This window comes from Diadema antillarum, unplaced genomic scaffold, assembly GCF_040938485.1.
Source record: "Diadema antillarum isolate AM-2024a unplaced genomic scaffold, OU_Dant_1.0 seq00000947_RagTag, whole genome shotgun sequence".
Lineage (NCBI taxonomy): Eukaryota > Metazoa > Echinodermata > Echinoidea > Diadematoida > Diadematidae > Diadema > Diadema antillarum.
The window spans coordinates 708,158-724,446 of NW_027271796.1; the positions used below are offsets into that span (position 1 = coordinate 708,158).

The window sequence follows — 16,289 nt, forward strand, 5'->3', positions numbered from 1 at the left end:
GCGTGGTAGTTGCCCTGACGGGCCTCTGACGGCATAGACCAGACAATCACTTGTCCTATCTTGACAAACTGTATATAGGGAATGCAGGGCAAGTTAGCTTGGGGCGGCCCATAGGGTTCTGCTAGGTCAATGTCAAGAAAATTCGGCTTTGAGTCTATAGTATGTCCAGTATTTTAGGATATTCATCAATTTAAATCATATCGGTTTCATTTAGTTTTTATTTCAGGTACCACTTTCGTGTTTTGGTGATCTGCTGACAAGCGAGCAAGAAAGTAAAAAGTAAGAAAAAAACAAAACAAGGCAAGCTAAGCAAAAATAAAAAACAAAAATGCAAGTAAACAAGTAAACAACAAAACATCCCCCCCCCAAAAAAAAAGGCCTCTACTTTTCTTTGCTAATGCCGCTTCCACTTTCTGCTGCTGACAAGGGGAAAAAACAAGAAACAAACGAAACAAAAGAAAACAAAAAACAAAAAACAAACAAATGATGCCACGTCCAGGGAAAAATGTGATTATTGTGTGTTTGTGTGTGTGTTTGTGTGTGTGTTGGGGGAGGTGCATGTTTTATGGTTGGCTCTACGCTTTCTAAAGTGGGGGCACTTCATGGTTTCTTCAGCTGACAAGCAAAAAAAAAAAGAAAAAGAAAAAGGTCTTAGCCCAACCTGTGATGAAAAAAAAAAGTGGGGAGAGGACCGAGCCCCCCCCCCCCTCTTGTGGGCAACGTTCTTGCCATCTTGTTCTACTTTTTTAGTGGGCGTTTCTACAATTTGGGTCCAAGAAACCAACTTCAAGTTGCGAATGTCGAACGAGGAATAGGCCCCTAAGTAGCCAGATCAGACGCCGTGCGAAGCGGCGTCCCTGTGCGACAGCGACAGGGCTGGGGGTGTTTTATGAACGTTTGTCAGCGCTGACAATTTCAGCAAAATCCTTGGTTTTGATTGGCTGAGATGGTCTGGTCACTGACTGTTACTATGGTGATTCAAGTTGTCAGCGCTGACAAACGTTGATGAACCCCACCAACCCCCCCCCCCCCCCCCCCCCCCCCCCCGATGGCGAATATCAAACGAGAAAACAGACGCAGTGATTCGCCGTGCGTCCCCATGCGACAGCGGCAGGGCTGCGTATGGTACGAATAAGTAACTAACTTCAGATAGGGTCTGCACTGTAGCGAATATCGAACGAGGAATAAGTAACTAACTTCAGGTGGCGAATATCGAACGAGGAATAAGTAACTAACTTCAGGTATCGAATATCGAACGAGGAATAAGTAACTAACTTCAGGCCGGTACATTACACCTAAACCCTAACAAGCGGTATCCATATCTACACGTGCACGTCGATTGTGTACTGTACACGCACTACGCACGTGCAGTACGGCCCCTGCATTTACATGTACGTACAGTGTGCGTGTACAGTGGATTGGACACACTTGACGTCGGTACTGTTGACCTACGGCCGAGCCGCCAAAATTACGCAATCTTGCTGAAGGCGAAAACAATGTTCCGAGGATCGTTACGGAATATGTAGTACACGGAATATGTAGTACACAAACTAGACCTAGTAGTAAATCTAGTTCCGGATCGGTACAGTGTTTTGTGCCTTAAAATTACTACTATTTAACGAGCCCTTTCGTTAACTGCACACCATAAGGCAACAAATCAAATTTCATCATCAGACTTTTTGGACTTCTCCTGGTACGTTCAAAAATACAAACGAGAGTAGACACTTCCGTCTGGAGCAGAGTAGAGTTCTACGATGCGACGAATGGTTACATGTGAGCGTGGGTTAGTGCGCAGCAGCATGGCCTAGTACGTAAGTATTTAATGAGATAAATTTAGGGCAAATGTAGCCATGGCCATCGCTAGCCTGTTTAGCTAGGTAAAGAAACTGGAGCAAATAAAAGAGCGTGAATTGTTGCTAAATACTCTCTTCACTGACAAGTTTGACTGTTCGTACTAGCTACTTTTCTGCGTCACACACAGTAACTTGTTACACAGTAAATGAATAGATCTAGAGTCTAGCACGTTTCGTTAGCTCTAGTAGTATCTATAGGATGGAAGTCCCCGTACGAACTTTTATGTTAATTGAGGGTGTTTTTCAAATATAAAGATGCACTCAAAGTTTTCATACTCCCGCAGAGGCAGAGCTGTCGATTTTTGCTTTAAAATGAACATGAGAATAATAAGACAATTCTTGAATTAGTTTTGGATGATGGGTAATGATGAAAATGCAAACTACTAATAAATCGCTATATGATGAAGTTTATTCTAAAAAGTTCACAGGATGTGTCACGACAGTCTTAAAAAGAGCATATCCGACCATGATCACTAACAATGAACAAATCAAATTGTGTTTTATTTCAACTTTCAATCTAAGTCTAAAGATTACTCAAGCTATTGATGACCATCGCTGCCCATATGAAATCAGAAAATCTCCCTGAAATATTAATGGTACGAATGGCCAGGAACAGGCATAAACGGCCAGCTATACAGCTGTATAAACCAAGTCCAAATTGGCCTTGAGTTTCCCCGAAATGCACATTACACATGGATTGAGCGAATGCAGCAATGTTAGTAAAACTTATCAGCGAAAGTTTTAGGAATATCGAACAATCTATTCAGTAGTTGTGATTTTTTTTTAATTTGTGAAAGCGATGCACAGTAATATTGCCTTGATTTATGTTTGATACCTTGCAGGTGGTAGATGTTTAGCATAACAGCTTCATGAGAATGGAAATTTGATGATCATGACTTCTGATGCTGAACTTGCTCGCATGTTGCAACTACAGTTTGACGATGAAGTCTGTGAGTCGCTCTTCATATATTGCTTTTGCTGTTAGCATTTCTTTCTTACATTTAGATTTTGCAATGGCATACAGTTATAATCACGGTATGCATCATTTTTGTTGCAAGTATAAATCTTACGTTACATATGTGTATGCGGTATCTATGGTTAAAAATGTACATTTGAAATTATCCAGATTCAGTGTACAGTTGTATGCCACTTTATTGATCACCTGGGTTGCACTTTAAATTCTACACATAGATTATGATCTGTTACTTGCATTGTTTGCAGAGATTGTTTTAAGTGCTTATCCCACATGTTATACCTTAGAATGATCACAAATTAACTTCATGTGTTATGCATCATTGTCATTGTAATTATTAATAGCATTACCATCACCATTATATGAGGATTTTGTAGGTATTCATGTATTGGATGCACAGAAAATCAACACAGATTGTGCATTTTATGTATAATATTGAGGTACAAGTACCCTGTGATTAAAACCATATAATCAATAGTACTTGTTACAGTTAATGATTGTACACACTAGTATGGATATTGGTATGAAGGAAACACCACATTTTTCATTTTCAGCTTACTAGTAACATTCAGCTTCTTCAGATTGTATGACTCCAAGAACAGGCATGTGTAGAGTTATCTTTGAATATTGTGTGATCTACTAGAATGAGCTTATCAATTGACATTGCTATTAACTTTCTCATCCCATACTGTAGTCACAAAATACATCTTGAGTTGACTCTCTTGTAATTTATTTTGTTGTTGTTGTTGTGTGACAGTCTGTGTGGACACCAGCGAGTCTTCACATCCAAATGGGAAGAGTGACTCATCTGGATCAATGGGGATAGTTGATGAGAGGTGGGAGCTAATTGACCCTAATCCTGATATCAGGGCCCTTTTCATGCAGTTCAACGACCGCTTCTTCTGGGGCAGGTTGGAGGGGGTGGAGGTCAAATGGAGCCCTAGGATGACTCTGTAAGTATCACATGATATAAGTGGTGCAGTCATGGTATGCCACCTTTTATTAACATATGATTTAGACATGCAAGGAATATCAGTCTGTCAACCCAATGCATGATGTCATTATGGGAATGGTTGGGCAAATGTGGCCCTTGTACCATTACATATTTTGCCATGAAAACAATCACATACTTACTAATGTAGCATACCATCTCATTACTGTACTTTAGGGACTTTGTGCTTCCATTTTATGTCACTTCTCTTTTCACAGTAAAGGGAATCCATCTATAAATATGTAAGTATAGGGGGAAAACTCAAAATCAATCTTGTTATAATCTGTAATCATATGCGAGACTAAATTCATGACATACAGATCACACAAGCCCTGTGTATTTAGTTTATCAGTGTCGTTGCTCTAATCAGAGTAGAAGCGAAATAAAACCAACATCTTTATGTGTACCTGTAGATTATACCATCATCATCTAGACACTGAGCTTGCAGCAGACTACTCAAGAAACTATATACACATGAATATGACATACCAGTATACAGAGATGTGTATGTTCATCAATGCATAGACACACATACACAAACACATGTAAAACATGTTTCAGATTTAAAGTGACAGACTGGTATGGCAGTCAGCTTGACTGTAAATGAACTCTCTCCTTTCACAGCTGTGCTGGTCTGTGCTGTTATGAGGGCTATGGCGGATTGTGTTCTATCAGACTGAGTCAACCTCTGCTGAAGTTGCGGCCAAGGAAAGACCTTGTGGAGACCCTGTTGGTATGGCATTTGAACTTCTCTCCATGAATCTTTCTAGTCAGAAATGACTCAATGAAACAATATAATTACAGGTTCATAAAAGGCAGGTGATGCATCATTTTAGAGTTGTACAAGCCTACCCTGCAAGATCATTTTAGAAACAAGATTTTCAGTTATACTGACACACCATAACCACTTCAACATTTGTATCATACATAATGTATCCTTGTCAGTTTACACCTACTATATCACTTCTATTGCAGCATGAGATGATCCATGCCTACCTCTTTGTCACCCAGAACAACAAGGTAAGAACTGCCATATTGTGCTCAGTCAAACAAGATCTCATACTGTAAAAGTGGTTTCTTTCGCGTACAGAAACTTTCGCAGTTTCCATCGGTGCCGACTTTTTCGCGTTTGTTTAAATTCGCGTCAGTAATGATAGCATTGTAACAACCGACGAGTTCAAAACATTTTCACGTGATGTTAAATCCGCGGTTCAACCTCATAAAGCGCGAAAAGCATGAAAATAAAACCACCGCGAAAGAAACCACTTTTACAGTCGTGAAATGCAATAGGAGCAAGAACAGTTAAAGAAACAACTTGCATACAAATACTTGTAATAAAGGCATGTATAAACCTTATTCTATGATGAATTTAATATCATACCCTTTAGTGAGTGAGTGTTCACACTGTGTTCACACTTGTAATGATAGATGTTCTCAAATAGTGCCACAAATGGTATCATGTCTTTATGGCTGTCCATTCAGCATGAATGTGCTGAATTAGTATACACATGCAGTTGCCCCCTCTGCAATAGGCTTTAAAGTTTGGTTTTAGGATCTAGTTGGATGCTCCTTGTTTTCTTTTCTTTTTTTCTTCTTCTTCTTAAATGCACACAGATATTGGCATCCAAACTTTGAGTGTTGCATATCACTGGTGCTAATAATTTGCCATGACATTGTATTTGCACATTAGCGGTGATGCTATTGATGTATATGAGCAGGGACACAGTATAATATTGGAAGAAAAATATAATTGAACTGTGCCTTTTGCTTGAAATTTCCTTGGAGTATTAACATATATCATTCATGTGCAAAATTGAGGGGGAAGTGATAGTACGTGTTTACCTGTTTAAAGCTAAATATTTCAGAGCATAGAACAGAACTGCCTAACATAAAGCATTCATCAAATTCTTCTGTGTTTGTGACCAAGTTGAGAGCAAGACATGCCTTACTTTAGGAATATGAAGATCAATACAAACTGTAAATTTGCCACCATTTGAAGTATTGGAAAGTCACAAGAGGAAATATCAAATATGTTTCCTTTTCTTAGCAGTAGTGTGAAAGTGAATATCCTGCAATATGTGCCTTGTTCTAACTTAGAGGAAATGGTGAATTGTAGTCTTCACAAATTTCCTGGAAAAAAAATTTGCCATAGTAGCTTTGTATTGTTATGTGTTGGATTTGATGGAATATGACAATTGAAATCGACACCTATACTTTCACTATCCAACTTCCTTCAAAATAGTGTGAATAACTGTTGTTGTTTTCTTCTTCATTGCAGGATCATGATGGCCATGGACCAGAGTTCTGCAAACACATGACCAGAATCAACAAAGCAACAGGCACACACATCAGTGTAAGTCTTATAATTGTGGGAGTAGCTTTATGCAAATTATCTTTCAGTAAAAGTTAAAAAATAGGAATTCTAAAACTATACTGCAAACTTAGTAGTCCAGGCGCAGGGACCCAGAAAAAATGACTGCGTTCAACCCACCCCGCAGAAAAGGTTTGACTGCATAGGGTGGTCGGTTGGACTCTCTGGAACACCCCTAGGTAGTATGTGATTCGAAATTGTGGTATCAATAAAATTTTACAGGCCATTTTAGTTGCGACAAGACCTTATTGTTCGAAAAAGAGTCTGCGCACGCCAAGACTACTACACGCACCACTAGCACTGCTACAGGCGCCAGTGCCAGTGGTGCGTGTAGTAGTCTTAGCGCACGCAGACTTTTTCCTCGGCAAACAAGGGTTTTTGCCAGCAAACTCACTAGCTGAGGTCAGTGTAGTTTAGTTTCTAGCCGTTTTTATTTCGTGTATATTTTTTCCGAGTTGCAGCAAGCCGAGTGAGGTTGCATACCCAGTGATTGTGACCCCAAACCGTTCGGGCGTCGCAATCACTTGGTATGCGCCTTCGCTCGGCTTAGCACAATAAAGTGGGCTTCTACACATGCGCAAGCTGCAACTCGGAGAGATGAAAACGAAATAAAAACGACTAGAAACTAGACTGGGGTCGCTTACGGCTGGCACTGAAAATCACAACATAATCACAGTTTTTTGCAGTTATTTCATGAATAATTCCTCAAAACACAGTAAAACCATGTGTATATATATGTTGCTAGAGATGTCAGCAAAACAATGGGATACATTGTAAGTTAAAATATTGTGCATGGTTGCCATGGTAACCAGATGTATACAGGTGATTGATAATCCAAAAAATGCCTCCAACTGCTGCAAACTTTGGTATTTTTTGTTTAGTTTTTTTTTTTGTAGATAGGTGAATTAAAAACAAACATTTCTATTGATTATTGTTCAAAAAAGTTTTTTTCCTGTTGCCATGGCAACCAGTAATATCCAATCAGGATTCAGCTGTCAATACTTAAGAACTAATGCCCATATTTTCAAAAAGCTCAATAAGCATGTCATTCTGCATAATTGTACCATTTACCGACTTTTAACACATATTTGACTTCAAATTACAGGCAAATGTTGTTTCCAGCAATGTATGGACACAAAATTCCCTTCAAAATCTATGTTAATACAGAGAGCAAAGCCGACGATATTCTGATATTAGCTTTTTAGAGTATATATTTACAGAGAAATGGTTATTCGAAACAACCTTGGAAAAGAGCAGAAGAAAGCAATTGATTGTTCTTGTTCTTAAAGGAAATTTATTCAAGAATGCAGATAAATTCCTTTCTAAAGAAGGAATATACACGTACACTGCATTATCCATCAATGGAATTAAAAGCGTACTTTTCGTTGGTAAGCTATATATATTTGGACAACTTGTGGTGATATTTCATAATCAAGTTCGAATTACCAATTCTTTGTTAAATATGAATTCAATTTTTCATTTCTTGTTAAGCCTGTTACTAGAGCTCACAGTGTGATGGATTGACTTTCAAATACTTCGTTATACATACATACATATATATATATATATATATATATATATATATATATATATATATATACACAAGTATTTTAGCTTTATTTTCAACAAGTTTATTTGTGGGTCGAGGTATTTGTGAATCAGGGTATTTTAAGGACGTCTCAGGGTCAGACAATTCAGACAATCAGACAACTTTCTGTCTCAAATATACCAACAGCATTTATGTTTGTACCACACCAGCGTGCGATAAAAGTGAAAAAAAAAAATATCTCAAGTGTAAATACTTTTTCATGCTTTTCGTGGACTGTAAGTGCAAGAAATTTGAATCATTCTGTTTGTTATAGGCTATATCTAAAGTGTAGATACATTTTTTGTGCTTTTCGTGGACTGTAAGTGCACGAAATTTGATTCATTCTGTCGATATAGGATATCATTATTTGGACAACTTATGGTGATATTTCATAACCAAGTTCGAATCGTCAGTTCTTTGTTAGATATGAATTTCTTGTTATGCCTGTTACTAGAGCTCACAGTGTGACTGACTTTCAGTACTTTGTTATACATTACAGTACAAGTTTTGTAACTTTTTTGTTCAACAATTTTATTTGTGGATCAGGGTATTTTAAGGACATTTCGGGCTCAGATAACTTTCTATTTTCCACAGTCATTTATAAGTTTGCCACAACAAAGTAGGATAAAGTGAAAAAAAATATCTGGAATCCAGACACGTTTGTTTATTTTGCCTTACGTGCTCATGATCACCCATTGTAGGTCGGGTCTTAACTCTGTAAAGCCCAAGCTATTTTGACCCCTTCCAGGCCCAAGGGGGGGGGGGGGGGGGCACATTGTGCCCCCTACATAACTTCTTTATTATATGATGTATGACCGTCCTATTTGGCACATGGGTAGAGCAACTCATGCTCTACATGACCCAACATTTCTCAAGGTTACCCACTGAGGGCACTATTTCCCAAAATATAAAAAATACATAGAAAATATGCTAAAATCATGTTTTTTCTTTCTATTTCTTTATCCCCAGTAAATATGTTGTTATTTTATATTAATCATTTTCATATTTACTACAAAGGAAGAGCAAGTCAACGTTCACTATTTGTTATGGTTGAAATTTCTCAAGGTCAACATGTGGGGGCTTAATTCATTACAATATAAAGAAATATATGAAACCTATTACGTATTGCTTGGAATGGGTGCATATATTTGTATCACATTTCATATTTCCAAAATACTGAAATTTTAAGTTTACAGATTGATATTATGATAAACAAATATTCCAGGCAAAGCTTGCGTGAAGATAACACAAAATAAAAAGCTAATCTTTGAAAAATGCTGCATTTTCGATTATTTCTATTATATCTATATTGTTTGATGCCTATGTTATATAGAAAATAAAGGAAATAATAAGAAGACCATTTCAGGGTAATTCTCAACCATAATTACTTCACATTTTTTTTCTTTAGCAAACTATGGCCAAGAAAACCCCAATTTCATCCATAATTATATTGTTAACTGAAATTGAAACAGAAAATCATGCAAAATCTGATTAACATGGTTGTCAGTTTACGGTTGCCATAGCAAACAGGAATATCGGACATACCTAAATTATATATCAAAATGTTTGTAATAAGATTTTAGGAAAAGCCACCAAATTTGGTTGAAATCGGGTAAAGGGTTTAGGAGCGGCAAATGAAGATATGGTAGGGGGCACAATGTGCCCCCCCTTGGGCTTTATAGGGTTAAACTACCCACCTCAACACTACAAAGTTAACCTGGAGAAAACGGATAGGACCCCTAAGATTTTCCCTCATTCTCTCCTTAATAGCATTAATTCATTACTGCACGTTTTAATACAAATTTACATGTCATGACTTTTCATTTTATTTTTTAATTTTTAACCCTAGCTTACCAACGAAAAAGTACGCTTTGAATTCCATTGATGGATAATGCAGTGTACTTGTATATTCCTTCTTTAGAAAGGAATTTATCTGCATTCTTGAATAAATTTCCTTTAAGAACAAGAACAATCAATTGCTTTCTTCTGCTCTTTTCCAAGGTTGTTTCGAATAACCATTTCTCTGTAAATATATACTCTAAAAAGCTAATATCAGAATATCGTCGGCTTTGCTCTCTGTATCATCATAGATTTTGAAGGGAATTTTGTGTCCATACACTGCTGGAAACAACATTTGCCTGTAATTTGAAGTCAAATATGTGTTAAAAGTACGGTAAATGGTACAATTATGCAGAATGACATGCTTATTGAGCTTTTTGAAAATATGGGCATTAGTTCTTAAGTATTGACAGCTGAATCCTGATTGGATATTACTGGTTGCCATGGCAACAGGAAAAAAACTTTTTTGAACAATAATCAATAGAAATGTTTGTTTTTAATTCACCTATAGACAAAAAAAAAACTAAACAAAAAATACCAAAGTTTGCAGCAGTTGGAGGCATTTTTTGGATTATCAATCACCTGTATACATCTGGTTACCATGGTAACCATGCACAATATTTTAACTTACAATGTATCCCATTGTTTTGCTGACATCTCTAGCAACATATATATACATGGTTTTACGGTGTTTTGAGGAATTATTCATGAAATAACTGCAAAAAAACTGTGATTATGTTGTGATTTTCAGTGCCAGCCGTAAGCGACCCCAGTCTAGTTTCTTGTCGTTTTTATTTCGTTTTCATCTCTCCGAGTTGCAGCTTGCGCATGTGTAGAAGCCCACTTTATTGTGCTAAGCCGAGCGAAGAGGCATACCAAGTGATTGCGACGCCCGAACGGTTTGGGGTCACAATCACTGGGTATGCAACCTCACTCGGCTTGCTGCAACTCGGAAAAAAATATACACGAAATAAAAACGGCTAGAAACTAAACTACACTGACCTCAGCTAGTGAGTTTGCTGGCAAAAACCCTTGTTTGCCGAGGAAAAAGTCTGCGTGCGCTAAGACTACTACACGCACCACTGGCACTGGCGCCTGTAGCAGTGCTAGTGGTGCGTGTAGTAGTCTTGGCGTGCGCAGACTCTTTTTCGAACAATAAGGTCTTGTCGCAACTAAAATGGCCTGTAAAATTTTATTGATACCACAATTTCGAAGCACATACTACCTGGGGGTGTTCCTGGAGGTCCCATCTACCACTCTATGTGGTCAAACCTTTTCTGTGGGGTGGGTTGAACGAACTCCTTAATTAAGGCCCGTACAGGAATTAGCGCCTTGACTATAGCAGAATATGTGCATGGCCAACATTTATGTATGAGAATTGACCTCAAGCATAGCCTTGTCTCTCAAGCAATGGACTATGATGCAGTTTCATGCAGCAATGAAAATATCTTGTTAACCTGTTGAGGACGAGTCCCGAGTATACTCAGGCAAGCGTCTATAGGAAATGCGTATTGTAGCAAAATCAAACCGTCCTCAATGGGTTAAAAAAAAAGAAATGACACTTGTAATATCTAATGCCACATGCCTTAATCCATTGTAGCACTTTGGGCATGGTCTGCTGTTTGTTTGTTCATTGTTGTTACTTTTTCAATAAACGTTGTTTGTGCCATATTACCAGAGTTGTGCTAGCGTTATTTGGTTGTTCCATGCCAGCTTGGCTGGCATCCTGATCACCCAATATAACTGCTAGTTGTTCTCCATTCAGATAGTGCAAAGATCAGTCATCATGACAACTCCATTTCATTTTGGAATACCTTTTATGTAACACCTCCACACAGATATACCACACATTTCATGATGAGGTAGACTCCTATCGGCAGCACTGGTGGCGCTGTGACGGTCCATGCCGGCAACGCAAACCCTACTATGGCTATGTGAGGCGTGCTATGAACAGGGCTCCCTCTGAGAAGGATTACTGGTGGGCGGACCACCAACGATCCTGTGGGGGAACATACACAAAGGTGAAGGAACCCGAGGGTTACGGGGAGAAAAAAGGCAAGAAGAAGAAGCAAAATGGGGATGAAGGAAGTGAGCTCAAAGGACAGCCAAAAAACACAGGTGAGGGGATGATTGCAGTGAATTCAGGCTTTCATGTGTAAAGCCCAAGTCAAATGAAAGAAAATATATTAGGTAATGGCCTAGTTGATACTTCTTAATTTCATTATGATCCCTTTACAGTGCACAACATAATGTTTGATTCAAAGCATCAATGACCTTACATTGGAACAGAATGCAGAAGCTAAGCTATTTAATTTCTTTGCTTTTTAGCTCACCTGAGCCAAAGGCTCAAGTGAGCTATTGCGATCGTTCTTCGTCCGGCGTCCAGTGTTCGTCGTGCATTGTCCATCATGCGTCGTATGTAAACTTTTCACATTTTCATCTTCTTCTTGAAAACCCTAATGACCGATTTTCACCAAACTTGGCAGGTAGCATCCTTAGAGGGTTCGGATCTCAATTTGTTAAAATGGGCACCATGCCCCACCCAGGGGACCCCCATGGGGGCCCAAACCCCCCAAAATTTAGGAATCTTTAAAAATCTTCTTCTCTAGAACCAGAAGTGGTGGAGCTAAGTTAGTACATGAGTAAGTACATTGATGACTATAGTTCCAAGTTTGTTCATGGCGGATCCAGGGGTTCCCCCTTAATTTGGGACCCAGGGGAGGGGTCCTAATGGGGCCTAAATTGTACATTTTCATTTTCTTCTTGAGAAGCCCATTGCCGATTTTCACCAAGCTTGGCAAGTAGCATTCCTTGGGGATAGGATCTTAATTTGTTCAAATGGGCACCATGTCCACACCCAGTGGGGCCCAACCCCCCCCCCCCCCCCCCCCCCCCCAAATTAAGGAATCTTTAAAAGTCTTCTTCTCTGGAACCAGAAGTGATAGTGCAAAGTTAATACTAGGAATTAGTAATTGATTACTTTGTTTCAAGTTTGTTCATGGCGGAATCAGGGGTGCCCCTTTTGGGACCCAGGGGAGGGGGGTGGGGAGGGGTCCTAATGGGGCCTAAATTGTACATTTTCATTTTCTTCTTGAGAACCCCACAACCGTTTTTCACCAAACTTGGCAGGTAGCATCCCTAGGAGGATAGGATCTTAATTTGTTCAAATGGGCACCGTGTCCCACCTAGAGGGCCCCCCTGAGGGCCCAAACCTCCCAAAATTACGGAATCTTTCAAAATTTTCTCTAGAATCAGAAGTGATAGAGCTAAGTTGATACTATGGGTTAGTACATTAATGACTGTAGTTTCAAGTTTGTTCATAGCAGATCCAGGGGGCCCCCATGGGGGCAAGGGGGGGGGGGGGTGGGGAGGTCCAAATTGGGACCTAAATTTTACATGTCCATCTTCTTGAAAACCTCACAATGGATTTTCACCAAACTTGGCAGTTAGCATCCCTAGGGGGTTAGGATCTCGGTTTGTTAAAATGTGCACCATGCCCCACCTGGGGGGGGGGGGGGGGGGAGAGGGGGTCCAAATTTGGGCCCTAATTGTACATTTTCATCTTCTACTTGAAAATGCCTCGTCTAATTTTAGTAGAGCTGTATGTAATTTAGATTAGTGATTGCGTGAAAGGTGAACTTTCGATACTCAGGTGAGTGCTAGACCTCTTGGTCTCTTGTTTAAAGTATCTTCTTGGCTAGCATTATGGACACTTTGATAAGCTTGGTATTTTATATGTGTCAAGAGACCCAACTGAGTGATATCCTGAAGGGCTTTGACGTCAGGATATTTCTCTGAGACTATGATTGCCTCATGTTTGCTCCTCCACCAAAGATACTTATCCTGCTGTCGTTTGCGTAACCAGGTCTGCAAGTAAAAGGTGTACTTGATTAAAACACTACCAGGTTAATCCTGTAATTGTGTATGTCGTAAATTGCTTCCCCCCCCCCAAAAAAAAAAATAATAATAATAATAATTATAATGATAATAATAATAATAATAATAATAATAATAAATAAATAAATAAATCTGTTGGTTGAAAGTTCAGGATTAAGACATGGAATGTATCCCCATAATCATTGATAAATCCTTTTCTACTAACAGTAACAAAATAAGTGCTGTTTAACCCATTGAGGATGGGCTGATTTTGCTACAACATGCATTTCCCATAGACACATGCCCAAGTATACTTGAGACTCGTCTTCAACAGGTTAATGGTTGTCAGGCTTACAGACACCTCACATTCTCCATGAAAACAAGCCCCCTATGGATAAGAGGAAAATGATTTGTTGTAGTACACATATTGTACCAGATTCTAATAGTTGTTTTGGAACCTTTCATTGTTTATTCATTTTCATATCTTCCAAGGCAACTCATCAAGACATGGTATGGACATTAGAAATTTTATCCCTTTCTCTGGGAAGGGACAATCTGTTGGAACAAGTTCAGCTCAAGTGTCTTCTGCAGTACCAGCTATGTTGTCATCATCATCATCATCGTCATCAAAATCGAAAATAAACTTAACAGATTCATCTTCAACAAATAGAACTTCAAATGGAAAGCCTGGAGTATCAGCTAAGAGAAAGAGCTCATCTACTGATCTGGACCCTAAATCTGACATATCATCTTTCTTTATAAAGAAACATGGAGGATCATCTTCACCATCTCAAAGACACGCAGGAGGAGGTTCAGCCTCAGTTCACACAGATTCTTCTCCTTCTACTACTGCATATGATAACAGAGCAGAGAAGAGATCCATACAGAAACCACGATTTACACCTGTTGTTGCTACGGCTAGTGGAAAGCGAGTAACAGATAATTATGTTCCTCAATCTGAGAGATATAAAAGTCAAGATGAGAAGGTGATGGTGGATGGAGGTTTGCAGAAAATGTCAAAAGTATCCATTCCTGTCTCTGCAAGTGACAAACAGGAAACAAACAATCATTCATGTGACAAAGATAACAAGTCCTCATTTGAAAGAGGTAAGATCGGAAGTTCCATTGGCCACGATAAGTGGTTGTCAAAAGCTACAGGTGTCTCTGAGACTGCAGGAGGTTCCAGAGATGTTTTAGAGAGGAACTTTAGTGGGAAGAGGTCAAACACTTCATCAAGTGATGGTGGTAGAACAAAGCGTGCCCGTCTCATTGATTTACAGGCTATGTTTGACAGTGATTCCGAGGAAGAATGTACAACACCACAACCAAGGAAGCATCCAGTCTATAATGTAGACTGTAAAAATAGCACCAATGATGTTTATGACGTGGAAAGGAGCCAAAACAACAGACCTGCTACTGGACCTGACAAGGAAAATGCAAACAGTGATAACTCTGCTGGCCTATTAACAACATCAGACAGGAATGACAGCATTATCCTTTCAGATGATAGTGAGAGTGAGACAGCCATGAATGACAAGTCACATATAGTCACATCAGGGATATGGAAAGACTTGTCACACTTGTCCTCCCGATCTTCATCAAGCAATGATCGAGGAAACAGGAGATTTGGAAGAGTGACACCCCCTCGCTTGGGGAAGTCAACCTCTAAGACCAAAGGAGCAAGTGGGGGCCAAGAACGTCCTCAGTCTTCATTTAGCCAGCATCCATGGCAAACTGCAGCCAGGAATAATGAGAAGAAAGCTCTTTTTGCTGTTACCAGGGTAACAGACAGCAGTGGTGTCATTGACCTTGTATGTGATAATACTAATGGGCATGGTGCTGGTGAATTAAGGTCAGGGAGCCCTGTGCAGATTGGACCAAAGACAGTGCCTTGCCCAGTGTGCAATCTCCAAATTGAGGAGAAGAAGATAAATGCCCACCTTGACACCTGTCTCACATACAACTGTGATGCTTTGTTTACCCCTTGATGTGTATGAAACAGACTTGACCCAGATGATTTCAGAGCCATACATCTATGGACAAATTTATGATGTTTTGATACTTGAGCCTATTCTTCCATAAATGATGATACATGTACTACCTCTTAAGGAGCCATTGCAAGATCTGTGACTGGTGAATGAAAATTTCCCAGCTCTTTTGTTTGGATTTTTCCCTTATCGTTTATTCAGTGAACAGAACTATATGTCACCTTTTCTGGCAGTATCTCTCATAAGCAAATTAGAACACTACAGAGCTAATGCTCTCTTGCATTTAGTGCAACAGTGAGAAACCCTGTAATACTGTATACGTCATATATTTCTAAATTTCTAAATTTTCGCGAATCGAGACTTCCTGATGATTTCGCGAGTGGTTAAATTTGCGATCGAGGAGTCCTTTGCTGACCGGAGTAATGTGTATGCGGAGAAGTGTGTATGCGTACGTCACATTCATATCAGGATTAGAGTCAATATTTTTGCATGTTTTTAATTTCGCGAATAGCAGCTGACTCGCGAAATTCGCGAAAATAAAAACCTCACGAAATATTCAGCATATACAGTACATGTAGTACCCTTGCTTTATGACTAGCAGTCTGTTACATGTGCTTCACTGTCAATTCTGTGTCAACATGTAAGCCCAAAAATACTTTGTTAAAAGAGGAAGTATGAGGAGAGTTTATGCTAATGAAAGAGCAACAAATTGGTGAAACTTACAGGTACACTGCTTTAACAAGACAAAATAATGGCAACATTTGTGGGGCACATTATTTGTTATTGCCTAATCAGGACATGTTTTTCTCC

General features: G+C 39.2%; 1 protein-coding gene across 1 annotated transcript; it reads left to right on the top strand.

Annotated features, from left to right (window-relative positions):
• Nucleotides 1-2,697: 2,697 nt before the first annotated feature.
• On the top strand, nucleotides 2,698-15,954 carry LOC139741732 (uncharacterized). The gene is made up of 7 exons (XM_071652316.1): nucleotides 2,698-2,803; nucleotides 3,584-3,779; nucleotides 4,442-4,550; nucleotides 4,793-4,837; nucleotides 6,096-6,170; nucleotides 11,454-11,733; nucleotides 13,984-15,954. The coding sequence occupies exons 1-7, from the start codon at nucleotides 2,740-2,742 to the stop codon at nucleotides 15,477-15,479; spliced, it is 2,265 nt and encodes a 754-aa protein (XP_071508417.1). The 5' UTR covers nucleotides 2,698-2,739; the 3' UTR covers nucleotides 15,480-15,954.
• The last annotated feature ends 335 nt before the right edge of the window (nucleotides 15,955-16,289 follow it).